The following is a 13,236-nucleotide window of genomic DNA, read 5'->3' as shown; positions in this document are numbered from 1 at the left end:
AGCCACAACCTACACATTCACAACTTGAGTTAGAAAACGGAAGTTATTACTTACGATGAATTCAATTTCATGCTGCATTTCCATCATTTTCACGCTGCGCACTGGCTTCACATTGCTTCCCCCAATCCTCAACCCCACAATATTAATTAGAACATTAATTGATGGCTTGGGATAATGTCACTGCATGCATTGCGCAATTAATAGCGGCAACTAAAATGAGTGCCTTCACCGCAAGACACACAACAGATGATTTTGACATACAAAAGCATTGCTCATTAATTCATGCAAAAGGGCACAGTGTGGGGAAAAAAGTCATTATGTGCCCATTCACGGGCGTGTCGTCGAGGGAATTCAATCTGTTTTTCGCTGTACTTGTTTGGGACGACATACATTCTCGAGTCATTATGGCGGCACCTCCTGGCCTTGGTTGTTGTGTTTAATTAACTTCACGGGATTTATCTGTCATGCGTCGCCAATGAGCCAAGAAAGCTGCGAAAGATTGATGTTTTCAAAAGGCCGTCGAGTCATTGTGCTCTGTTTATTTTGCCCTGCTGAGCGATGGCTGTTTGATTGTGTGATGTATGTGGAGCGGCGCTACCTTTGTCTTGGGTACGTTTACCCTTCTTTGCAGCTGTCTGTTGTAGAACTTTGCTATTGTCTCAGCAAAACCAATTATCTGTTCCAGTTAGCATGGTTCCCTTAAAGATATCAACGTCCAGTCCCTGGTTTGATCTAACGATACCAAAACAAAGAAGAGATCGTGCAATGTTTCGGCCTCACAACAGCAGTGGGTGGCACGGTGTTTAGGTGGGAGACGCCGTAGGCTAACATGTGCACGTGAGTTCCCAAGATTGGGTGAGGTGAACTGCCACCTTCCCCCGTGTCGACTGATCAAAGACGTAGCTATGGCTGAGCGACGGGGAAGAGGCTAGAGAGGGAGCTGCCTGTGATTCACCGAGACAGGCCCAACGATAATTCCTTGATGATGTTCTTGAAGAGAGAGTCGCTTCATCTCGTTTTTGCGAGCAGACGTCATCAAAGCACTTCCGCCGCTCAGGGGGAGGCCTCAGCAGGGACGCCTCCGCCGGGAGGACAGGCTCTCGCTCGCAGTAACGCTCAGCGAGGCGTGAAGTGAAATCGAGGTGCCACATAGAGCGAGAGGTCCGAAATATGTACTTTATTGATTGTTATGATTTTGTCATCTTGATTAATGCATCACACCGGACCTTGAGGACTCGTACACGCAGGCAGGCGATGCGCAATTGACTTAACAATATCACAAGCTAAGGAAAGCTAACAATATTTCATTGCAACTCGGTTGGATGGCCTTGTTATATCAAGAACTGAATTGATTGCTAAGATTTGAGCCAATGCTGTGGGATTTATTGTTGGTTAAAAGCATATTGAAGCGCCTACCATCCATTTCCTATAGGCCTTGTCCTCATTAGTGTAGCGGGTGAACTGAAGCCCATGCCCAGCTACAAGAGGTGTGAATCAGGGCAGTACAGGCATGTACTCTTCCAATTCATGGTGGCTTGTTTCTTCCTGTCACGGCCACTGACACCACAGCAAAGGTTATATGCATACTAAGAATGTAAGATTATTATATTTGTCCCTTGTGGTAAATGAAACGCCCACCCCAAACAAGACAACATTCCTGATAAACACAACAATCAAGGGCAAGTCGGAGTTTAATTACAGTGGAACCGGTGCACTAATATACTATTATAACGAAAACCGTACTATCAGCAAATCTGATTCTAAATGAAGGAAATTGCTTTCCCTGCCTTATAATATATTCCCAAGAAGGAAGCACTTTTTCAGAGTCCTATCAAAAATTCAGACTGCATTGGGTGAATCTAATCCACAGCACGTATATCAGACCCACTCGCGTAATCTCCACTAACCCTAAATCTCCCGACCCTGAGGGCGAGGCTGAAAGTAGACCAAAATCTAATTTTAACTGTAACGTACCAAACCCGAAACAGAAGACCTAACTCACTTTTACCCAGCCAGCGAAACGTTATGATAATAAGGTATCCTAGAGCGTGTATCTGTTGGAGAACCTGAAAAACATGCTCATGACATACCTTATCCAGGAATTGCGGTTAATCTTTCGCTTTCACTTTTAGAGGGATGGTATGCTTTGTCTGGATGACCTGTAGCCACTCACGAGTAGGAGCGTCGAGTTAAAAAAAAAATAGGTGTGACATCCTTTGAGCGGAATATCAGGAAGCGAGGTGATTAAAGTACACCTGCGTACTCCTTTGAGCAGAGTGCCCTGAGGATGGCTGGCAGTGAAGGCGAGAAACCCAAGGCGACTTTGAACTTATATGTAACCCTGTTATCATTTAACACTTTGGAGAACAAACAATCCAGAAAAGATGTGTTCTGTCAAAGTCGTTATTCTCCTCTTCTGCTACGGTGAGTGTCTTTTCTATTGTATTCATTATTTCCATTTTCAATCAAATTGTTTTTTTTTTTTTGATGTTGTAAAAACCAAACAAAAAACGCCTGGAATTAAAAGCAAGGAGGACTCGTTTATTTGGGATGTTCTATCGGGCAATAATGGAAAAACCCTATTTTATGATGAACTTCTTCACCTGACGTGATATTGATGAACTCATTACATGGCTGATAAAAATGCAAATTGTCCAAATGGACTGCTTCAATCTTTTGTCTTGCTTGCCTGCGACTGACTCCAAGGGCGATAACATTTAACGCTAATACAGCCCCGGCTCATTTTATTGTGTATATGCGACTTATTTATGAAACGCTCGGGTTATAAAATAGAGCGCATGAAGTGTACGGCTCATGGGAAACAACAAGCAACTTTTTTTTGTCTAAACTTACTCATCCTGTTAAGCAAAACACATCATGTTACTGATTGAAGATGTTAGTTTGAAGCGAGCGAACAAAGACTGGGAATTATCATGCCTTGAAATGACTCAAATAGACTTTGTCCCCGGTTTGTGTGTGACAGCTTGTCTTTCCACCGGAGACACGCACGTGTTCTTTGAGTCCAAGAATTTTTACAATGTGCTCAACTGGATCGCGGCGGAACCTTCATCCACCGACCAAAAGGTCCTCTACAGCGTCCAGTACAAGAGGTACAGAACCAGGGGTATAAATATTGCGAAACAGCCACAGGTCACAAAAACTACGGCAGTATCAACTTCATTTGGTCCGCCAAACTCATTGCAGGTACGATTCGGAACATCGTTTCCGGATCAAGAACGAGTGTCAGAACATCACGGCTCTTCACTGCGACCTGACGACAGAAACCCCGTCGCTCCCCGACGTTTATTACGTGGCGCAGGTATTCGCCAACGGTCGGTTCCACGGACGCACCACCAGGCTCAACCCCGTCGCACACAGTAAGTCAGCACGTCGGTACACGGGAGTCATTTTTGAGCCGTGTTGGATGTTATTCCGTGTCCCCTACAGCTACTCTGGGCAAAGCCATCTTGTTTACAGACGTGACACCGGTGTCCTTGTTTGTTAGTGCCACGCTTCCGTTGGGGCCAAATGATGTTTCCGTGGCGGACATCATCAGGAAGAGCAAAACGGGTCCCGTCAATACGTCCATTGAATATACCTTTAAGATCACCTCTCCAAAGTCGGCTGTACAGGTAAAAACACAATTTTGCATAATTCACTTACTGGATTGTGCAATGGCTGATCAATTTCTGTTCCTATGTGTGTCTAGTATTACCGCAGCTTGTCAGCTCAGTTTGAGTTCCACTTGAAATTCAGCGAACGTGAATACTGCGGCTATGTGGTCTACAAGCCTTTGTGCGAGTGGGGTCGCAATGAGAGTGAGAAGGCCGACTTCTGCGCAAACCTACCAAGTAGGCACTCATCACTTACTTTGGTTGACGGCTTGCGAGATTTCAGACCACAGAAGGTTCTGGGTCCAAGTGTCCTTTCAGACATTTTTGGCATGCATGTTATGGTTAAATAAATAAAATCAATAAATTAAATACATAAAAAATTAAATACATTTTAATCTAAATAAATAAATAAAATAAAATAAATAAAGGTAAATAAATAAAATTCTTGATTCTTGAGGTTATTTTGTCAGGAACTGCTTTAAATCGTGTCTCTGTTAAAACGGGAGAATGTGAAAGTGCTTGTGACCTTTTCTTCCTTCTTTGTCCCATTGTTGATCCCAAACCTTGCGTGAAAAATAATCTCCTGCTCGATTGTCACTAACTCCAAGACGATAACAGCGTTACATCATGCACACTTCTTTCTCCACCTTACTCTGTCAAAATAGGCTTGTTTACTTTATTCAGTCCCCGCAAGACAACATGCCATCAATAGAGACCAGTAGATTGAGATCTAGATTGAGAGTCTGAAAATTTAGGAAGTTGTGGCGTACATTCACAACAAACTTCTGCTTAACTCCCCCAGGTGACCTCGCCAAGATTCTACCATGGCCGCTTACGGCCGCCACCCTTCTGGTTATCATTGCCATAGTGCTGCTTGGAGCTGTGCGTATCTACGTGAAGGGCGGGATGTACAAGAAGCCACCTCGGTCACTGGTGAGTTACCACATTCTTCTCATATTCTTCTTTTGCCGACTAAACACATAGATCTGGAAAGGTGGTCGAACTGGAAAATCTGCCTCCTGTAGCACAGAAGGTCAGAAGGTTGAAGGCATTGAATGACTGTAAATATTGACGTGTGGTAATTGCAACAGTAGTTTAGAGTCTCACTGAACATCATTTTGTGGCGACATATTTGTGTGTAGACAGAACAATGAAAACGTGTTTCTCTGTTGTACTATGTCAACAAGAAATTACAGACCTCAAGCAGGGCCAGCGTTCATTGGTAGCTCAACTTACAAGTGAACTTAAGAGTTTCTCACGATGGTGTCATGTTCTTCCTGTATTTTGTATGTCTATATTAAACTTGAAGAGGGTGTAGGCAGACGCTTGATGATGAATCGCTAGCTTGGTAGCAATCTAGATCGTTTTTACGAGGTAACGTCATTTCCCCGAATGTGTCGTTTGCCTTTCACAATAGGAATTACGTACTGCCAGAGAAGTGCCAAATGTCCACCAACACCCAGAGAGGAATCTGCTGATTTGCAGAGCGATGGTCTCTGCTCAAACTGAACCAATCTATGTCTACAAGTATGCTTCTGCCAGGCTCAATCCAAGCGGGGTTTGCGTAAGACCTCCTGGAGGCTATTCCCCGCAGGACGACCTTTGTCAACCCTGGCTGGGTGCGACTGACTCATCGGTGGGCAGACCAAAAGACCAGGGCTCCAGTAGGCAGTCCTCTGTCGTTTACAGCTCCCTGGGGGGGGCGGTTCCGACAGAACCAAACGAGTTTCCGAGGACCCTTGCGGAAAACACATCCGGCCTGGACGTGGTTCCGTCCGAACAGCTGCAGTTGAACACGGTCCGAGATGCCAACGGACAACTGAAGTTGGCATCTGTGGCTTTCCAGGTAGAGAGAAAGCCTCTGCAATCCGACCGCTTGGAATCTGGGGGGAACGTTTCAGTTTTGGCTCTTGTCAATCGCTTGGATAGCTTCGACTCATCAGACTCTGGGTGTGTCGACGGGACGCCGGTACTGATGGACTGCGACCAAATTCCGTCGGCGCCGCTTGGAATTTACATAACCAATAGTATGCCAGCCGGTGATGCCAACCCGGCATCGCCGTACAAACAAAACTGGTTGGCTCTTGATACCACACCCAACAATGATCAGGACTTCATGAGAAGTAACCGTGACTGGACTTTCACGAGTTCGACAGAAACGGAGGATGGGGAGTTCAATCACAATGCAGAATCGCCAGGAATATTTCTTGAAGATTGGGTACTACAAATACAAGATTAATACTTGGTCTTTTTAAGCTATTTTTGTGTACTGTATTTTTCAGCGACATTTGACTCCGCAAGGACTTTCAATTTTAGCTCCACCAGAAAAAATGTGTCTTATAGTGATTTGCCAAAGACTTTGGGATCTTATCGCGAATTAGTGGAGGCATTTGGCCTTTAAGATTGATTTCCGTTCCACAGTCTATGCCTAACCAATGCTTACGCAGAAGGAAAGTCAGAATTACTGTGAATATTTGTAAGCACTGGTTGCTAAAATATTTCAGAGTGTACGTAAGGTGGTAACAGGGTGTGCTCTGCTTCATACGATTGGAGGGCAGATGGTTGACGTCAAGTTTGTTCAACAGGAGGCAAAGTTGTCGCAAGACACTCATTTGCAATGTCATAAATCAACGTTATCTCCTTCAACCCTGTTGACTTGTCATTGTTTGTGAAGATGTACATATGTTTTCAAGTGTGATTTATTTATTTTTTGCAATATTGTTTTTACAAATTTCTATTCACTGTTAACTCTGTGGTCTGGTTTGTTCGCTTCAGTGTTTGCTAGTTCCGCACCTGTGTGTAAATAAAGCGGTCAACATACTCAAAAGCCTACGGGCAAGGTTCAAGTGACACTGATAACAGATTTAGGTCACATTTTTGTTGATATACAAGCTGTAAAGTAATGACGAGAGAGTGTTCTGGATAAAACAGAGATGTGACTTATGGGAAATGAGCAAACCACAAAAGTTTGGACTTTGGCTACATTGAAAATGTTCGACCTTTCAAGGAATTTTAATTAAGTCTGAATGAAGGAGCAAAATCCCCCCCCCCCCTTTTTTTATCCACCTTGGGGAGGGGCGGCCATTTTACCACTTGCGTTTGACTGAAAATGACATCACAGTTGCGCAGGACTCTGGGAACGACCAATCACGGCTCAGCTTGTGGTTGCCCGGTTCAAAGGTGTTTGTGTATACAGGTCACTAGATCCGAGATTACAGGTCAATGACAAACAGGTACGGTCCACACTTTGAAGAGCCCAAACTCGAACTGTGTAGCTCCTGGTTGAGAGGGCTTTCATTTCATTTTCATTTTTGTTCCGAACCTGATTACGTTTTACTGTTCTGCTGAAATGAACTTTACACGGTGACATCTGAGTGGATCCCGGCAACGCGGACATTTACGATGTTTTTCATTTGCCTCTATGGTAAATTAAAAAAAGAAAACACCTATAGCCTGCCTTTAATTTCCCATGAGTGCAGATGTAATTAGTGCTGGTCAGTTAGAGATGTGTATCGTGGAATATGGTGAGGCGTTACAGCTCATTCAGATAGTCGTGGGAATACAGATCTGATAAAGTCACTCCGATTTTTGTCTAATAAAATTGAGACATTTGCTTTTGGCTGTGATATAGATTTAAAGGAGACATTTTGTGCATATCACTTCACTGGTTCTTTTATCTCAAACAAGATATTTTAGGTTGCATTACCTGACATGTTTCAGCTTGTACTTCCGCCTCCATCAGAGTATTTTTGTCCAGGGGAAAATACTCTGATGAAGGCGGAAGTACAAACCAAAACATTACCTGACAAACAAAATGAACTTAGTACAACTACATTGTGTGCATGATCCTTTACACCATTTTAATAAGAAGGTAACCGTTCTGCAGCTCTGCTTACATTTTAGATTGCACAACATGCCCCTGCATCAAACCAAATCATGCTCAAATTAGCTGGAAGCCATCGCTTTGCCGAAAACTTCTGTTGTCTTGCTTTGTAATCGGCCCATTGATGGGGACAAGAGAGGGAAAGTAAGCGAAGGTTTGCCAGCGAATAGATTGAAGCTGCCTGGACTCTTTAGCGGTTTGGATTTGGTTGTTTCTAGCCACTCCAAAGAGATGTTTCTTAACATCTTGATCAGACAAAATGGCTACATCACAGTGTTAGCGCTTTCATTTGAGAAGACGGGGGAATAAATGTTTGCGGGGCGCACGGGCCAAACGCCGTCTTCTATTCATAATACATAAGCGTGTGTAGGGAACAACATGAAATATTAATAGAGCATTTTCAACATTATGCCCTCCGCATCGCAGCCAGACAAACTCATTACATATTTCGTACCTCGGGCAGGCTCTGCAAGCGGACACGTGATGTCAGTGAATATCTGGGGGAACTGCAGACAAATTGTTTTTTCAAGCAACGCCTCTATTTGCATCACTGTTGCACAAAATTCCGCAAGTCTTTTCAACTATAGTTTTTCTGAATTACAAGATTAATGGCACATACAGAACTGGACAGCACACTACGTAGTCGATGTTAGCTTGCAGGGTAGCCATTATCTTTTGCTAAATGACTCAAAGACAACCCAACCAAATCTTTTTTACGTATATACCTGAGAGGAACATGTCTTCCACAAATGTGTTGGTGACAATTTTGTTATTCAAATATGTCATCATTTTCAGTAGTAGTCACTTTCTGCCACCAGGAAGTCCCCTGGCAACGCCTATTTTCCGCAAGAAGACAAAAAGGTCAACAGAGATGTTCAACTTTTTCCACTCAACTCAAAGTTTCAAAATAACTAGTTTTGGTTGCTTGTTGGACTTTAGCACACCATTTCCACCAAGTCTACTCAAGTTTAATGGAAATCCCCTACGAGTAATTAAAGCCCTGAGCCGATCCCCGGCGGACGAGGAAGTCTCACTAATAAAAGGTAGCCAGCCTCTCTCTCAGCTGCTTTGTCCCACCGGTTATTCTTAGTCTGATAGTCATGGCTGGTGTCACGATGAGACGGGCAGGCTTGGAAAGCCAAGCTCATATTGTGCTGCATATATTCCACAGCCCACTTAAGAGCTTATAAATAACGCTCCAACCTCCCATATGATGATGTCTGCTTGAGTGGAAAAGTCATATTTTCAGAGAGAAACAACAACAATTCAGGATGTTCAGGATGAAATGCTGAAGGATTTTTTTTTTTTAACAATGTTTCTTTTCTGACGTCATTCATGTGGACAAAAAGCAAGTTGATCCTTTGACACTTGATGAATCGAGGCCTGGTGAGGACCAGAGGTCTTTTGGTCAAATTCCAAATACAACTAACTAGACTTTAGACAGTCTTCACTGCATTAAAGAAGCATATCTTTCTCTCAGTCAAAGTTATCAAGACAAGACGCGAAGGCCGTTGTTCTCCCGAAAGCATTCCGGCTGTTCCCATCAGCTGCTCTGGTCATTCATCATATCCCGTAGCCAGCGAAAGGCTTTTAATTCGACCTGACTACTGTTTGTGTATGTGCGTGCGCGGGACTGCAGGCATGGGGAGGTGGTCATGAATCTATATTTGACGACTTTACAGTGTCGGAGCTTTGCGTCGCTTCATCCGGACGGACCACAAAGGGATGAGACAGAAACAGAACGACAGAGAGCTGTTGATTTGGGGAAACATTGCGATCCGGCGGATTCGACTTGTTTGCTTGAGAAAAAGTGTGAGTGACATCCAAAAATTTTCAAAACGGAATTTTCTTTTTTATTGTTTATCCACATGCAATTGTAGCTTTTAGCACTTAATAACAAAATGGTTTCAGAGTCCGGCTGTATTCATATCTTTAGCTTCAATGAAGCAGGTGACCATTATCATTTAAATCTGTGATGAATTAATAATGCAAGTGTTAGCTTTGAGCCGTGTTTTCCAAACTTTTGGGGATCTAGGTTGATTGTAAGAAGGTGTCCGCGGTTCAATACAAAGTCTTCAAAGACTTCATTATCCTTTCATAAAAAGACAATTAACTGCCAACATCCAGGTTAAAACTTTTGCCTCTACAAACAATTTCAAACCATTCTGTTACGTATTTAAAAATGTACTGTTATTTCTTTACTTTAAAATGCTTTTATCTGTTAATGAGATAAAATGTTAGGCTTCATCTTACCCGTGATGCCAGTTAGGCTACGTGCTAGAAAAAAAAAGAATGAAATATTTGAAAATGCTAACACTTTTTTTAATGATGGCGCTGACAAATGTCCACAGACGTGATTTAGCGCAGGTGGCGTGCAGACTTCCCGTCTTGTGCTGTAAAGGTTACGCACACTTTATAGCACACGGCTAGCCTCGTTGACATAAAACCAACAGCGCCTCAAAGACTGCATCTGCACCACGCTGATGAGCCAGCGTGTGTTGCCAGCTCGATTTTTCTCGTTCCTTTACGTCAGACAGAGGTTTTTTTTGTCCTGGTCTTTTATTTTAAAGGCCACAATGTATACAGGATTTAATAACACTCGGCGGGGGGGGGGGGGGGGGGGGGGGGGGGACAAGAGAGCGAGTTTGTTCTCAATTGGGATGAAGTGTTTCCCCCCTAACAATAACAACAGGAAATACTTTGTATTCATTGGTCATCTGTTGACAGTATAATTTTATATTTTACAAGTAGCGGCCTTCTCTCTAATAGACGCCACGAGGCGTCATCCACTTAAGTGGCCTTGGAACAACCTCCCCGAGGAGATCAGTTTTACTTTGGGATACTCTGAGAATTAGGATGGAATTTTAATGACCAATTTTCAAATATGATCTTTACTGCTGGGACTATTTACTATAAAGAAAAAGTGCAGTTGTGTTTGGATACAGGTTTATTTCCAATTAATTGGAAATAAAGATGTCCGTTAATTAAAAACAAAAAAAAACTTGTCTTAACACCGCAGAGACAATAAGAGGCCAACAAGGGAGGTACGTAAGCCTACGTGCTCCCAACAACGACTTAATTGAAAGAGACGCATTACATTTGTTTAAATGGCCGCCGTTTGTACAAGTGGGCGAATGAAGCAATAACTCAACGGCAACCTGAATTTGTTTGGTTGGTCGCATAAGACCATTCGCTTAGCGGGAACAGCTGTCATGATTAATGGCGACCAAGAGAGCACCGGAGCTCGACGGGGCAGTCATTAGCGGCAAAACAAAAAGGGTGATTCATTTAATAAGGTCGGAAAGAACGTGTTTACTAGGCCGAAAACACCTCAGCCCGTTCACATTGACTCAGCAACGACTTAAAAAGCGGAACATTTCAAACGGACATTTTCCCCACAGAATTTAACTGAATTTTTCCCCGTTTAGAAAAAACTGTTTATGTTTGAATATTGTTGCTTAGCTTCAGAACAAAGAATCGCTCTGAACTACTTTCCTCCCACGTACCTACAGGTGCCTATTGGGAGTTACCATGGAAACCAGGACGGCGATGCATCGAGAGCTGGAGGAAGAGTCATCCAGGATGTCTCACAGCATGAAGGTGTCATCGCGCAGTAACAAGAAGACCTTCACCTCGAGGTGCGACACCAAGTGTTTGTACACACCAGATTCCCAGGGACATGCGTGCTTCCACACACACACATCTGCAAGATCTTTTGAACTGAATGCTAATAATTCTAAACAAAAATGGTCTTTTGGGGGGGCTGGATCTGATCAATCTTATTTTCATTTATTTCTGAATTATTGTTTAGTTTAATTATTTCATTATCTTAATTTTTTATTTTTATAACATTCGTAGATACAAACCAAGCACTGGCAGAGCTGGGGGGGGTGGGGGTGGGGCACTGCCATCCCCTGAAATATGCATGCCAGACCAGATAAAATACTTTTGGATATTTTCAGATTTTTCTGGAAATTTCTTTGACTGACAAATAATTTGACCCACAAAACAGCCTTTCGGAACTCATCGTGGTCATAAGTCGAAGGCTATCTTAACTCCACCATGTAGGGACAGGGGCATCAAGTTTAGCTCCGGCAACTTTTCCCATTTTCATACACTGATGTTGCCAAGCAACATCTGATTTTGGGAGTTGCTGTGTTCTTTCTAAACAGCTCCGATATACCAATTTTGCAGGATCTCTGCGTGAAACCCGAGAGTTTTATGACTAGACAAATCCTCACGCATCACTCCACAAAATGTTAATGCAAAATTCAAAGACAGAGCCCGAAGGCTTGCCTGAGATGAGCCTCAAACGGGGAATGTGACGGACAGGCGAAGAACCCGCACGACAACGTGCCTCCAGTCAGAAACTATAAAGCAGACGCGATAGCGGGAGGTAGCACTGTGAAATTTCCTCCTCGGTGGAAGCCTTTCAGGTTTGATTTAAGAACTGAGCGCTTGTCGGACTCGTCTCGCTGTTTACTCGCGCTGCCTGCAATGTTTTTCCCCTTTTTTATTTCCCCTTACTGCGGGAAATTGAGGAAGCTGTTATTAATGTTGGCAAAGCGCAAACAATGCAAGGTGGCGTGCACCTCGTGTGTTTGTCAGTCGTTTATATGCATGTGACGGCGTCTGCGTGCCGGAGCGATACTGCACGCTACATAATTCAACGGCCTCGGCCTTTCAGCTCGTTCTCAAAGGGACTCTATACAAAGAAGAAAGAAACAAAAATAAGACCTAAAAAAAAAAGCAGAAGTTGTTCCGTGCGATGAAACACATGGAGAATTTCCACAGCTTGCAAACAAAAAAGAAAAACAAGGAGTGGTGCGAGGATTTGCATAGCCATTTGTAAAACGAGGGGCTCGGTTGAAAACGACGCCTCGGGGCTTGCGAGCTCGCAACGGAAGCTAGCTTCTGGCACCTGAGCAAATAGATAAGACGCCGCGCGTTTGACGATCAAATAACAGCATGCTTTTCAACGACACGTTTGCGCCTCGCTGGAATCTTCAGTCGACTACTTGTCAAAAATATAAACAAAAATTTGCAACAAAACACAAGCGGACAAATCTCCAACCAACGATTGCTAGCTAAGTCAGCCTCTGCTTACAAATTCAAATGCTGAGAGTGCATCAGTCATCAATGGATTAAAAACCCTACCCCCTTCTCCCGTTACAAAGATGCCTCAAGTGACCTTGATGTTGGACTAGCCAACGTCTCTCTTGTTCAGAGGCCCGCTAAAGGTCAGCTAACTCCATTGTTGCATGCTTTAAATGGACACGCCGCTACTTTGGCGTAGACTTACACGCATCAATTACAAATATTTTGTGATTGTATTCAAGTCGCCTTGTCAGGTATCTGTACTTAATTTTAGTGTAGAGATAGAATCTCAAGCAAAACAACGGCTGCATAGCATACATAAAGGACTTGTCACTATGATCGAAATACCCGATGAGCTTTATTGTCTTAACCGTCTCATGATCACATCAGAGGCCCCTGTTCTACCTTATTATATAAGCTCCCGATAGACCATGCGTGTGTGTGTGCGTGCCTGTGTGTGTACGAGCGCAATGTGCTCATCAGCTTTATCTCACTTAAGCGAAAACAGGTCATGCGGCGGATTCGATTTTGTGCCACAAGAGGAGAGGAGGCCTCTCGTGGAAGAGAAAGGCCAACCCAAACATGCCATGTGACGCGGCGAGGCCTCCGCTAGCCTTATTAACACCAACCTCTTGAGAAGGA

The 13,236-nt window shown here is 43.5% G+C and overlaps 2 protein-coding genes across 3 annotated transcripts in view; both read left to right on the top strand.

Moving 5' to 3' along the window:
* The first annotated feature begins 2,165 nt into the window (after positions 1 to 2,165).
* On the top strand, positions 2,166 to 7,240 carry ifnlr1 (interferon lambda receptor 1). Of its 2 annotated transcripts, none has more exons than XM_061289977.1 (7): positions 2,166 to 2,424; positions 2,984 to 3,124; positions 3,205 to 3,377; positions 3,506 to 3,632; positions 3,710 to 3,851; positions 4,417 to 4,547; positions 5,032 to 7,240. In XM_061289977.1, exons 2-7 carry the CDS (start codon positions 3,038 to 3,040, stop codon positions 5,851 to 5,853), a joined length of 1,482 nt encoding a protein of 493 aa, XP_061145961.1. In that variant the 5' UTR covers positions 2,166 to 2,424; positions 2,984 to 3,037; the 3' UTR covers positions 5,854 to 7,240. The 2 variants fall into 2 exon arrangements, with proteins under 2 accessions (XP_061145961.1, XP_061145960.1); XM_061289976.1 differs by having other exon boundaries at positions 2,170 to 2,424; positions 2,984 to 3,110; positions 3,448 to 3,632.
* Positions 7,241 to 9,143: 1,903 nt separating this feature from the next.
* myom3 (myomesin 3) overlaps positions 9,144 to 13,236 on the top strand; it is a 28,670-nt gene continuing 24,577 nt past the window's right edge. Inside the window, exons 1-2 of the mRNA XM_061289875.1 lie at positions 9,144 to 9,309; positions 11,010 to 11,135. Of these exons, the coding sequence (XP_061145859.1) occupies positions 11,029 to 11,135 (107 nt within the window). The 5' untranslated portion in view covers positions 9,144 to 9,309; positions 11,010 to 11,028. The remainder of the gene's footprint in view (positions 9,310 to 11,009; positions 11,136 to 13,236) is intronic.

The sequence above is a fragment of the Syngnathus typhle genome, linkage group LG10 (assembly GCF_033458585.1).
Source record: "Syngnathus typhle isolate RoL2023-S1 ecotype Sweden linkage group LG10, RoL_Styp_1.0, whole genome shotgun sequence".
Classification (NCBI taxonomy): Eukaryota; Metazoa; Chordata; class Actinopteri; order Syngnathiformes; family Syngnathidae; genus Syngnathus; species Syngnathus typhle.
The sequence above is the reverse complement of the archived record's forward strand: the minus strand, read 5'-3'. Positions and strand labels throughout refer to the sequence as shown.

What these genes read in the sequence shown, in the direction of transcription:
- ifnlr1 (XM_061289976.1), top strand. Translation starts at nt 2,385, where the DNA reads ATGTGTTCTGTCAAAGTCGTTATTCTCCTCTTCTGCTACG. An exon ending in GCTCAACCCCGTCGCACACA is followed by an intron (nt 3,378 to 3,447) that starts GTAAGTCAGCAC and finishes TGTCCCCTACAG; the next exon opens with CTACTCTGGGCAAAGCCATC. An exon ending in CTCCAAAGTCGGCTGTACAG is followed by an intron (nt 3,633 to 3,709) that starts GTAAAAACACAA and finishes ATGTGTGTCTAG; the next exon opens with TATTACCGCAGCTTGTCAGC.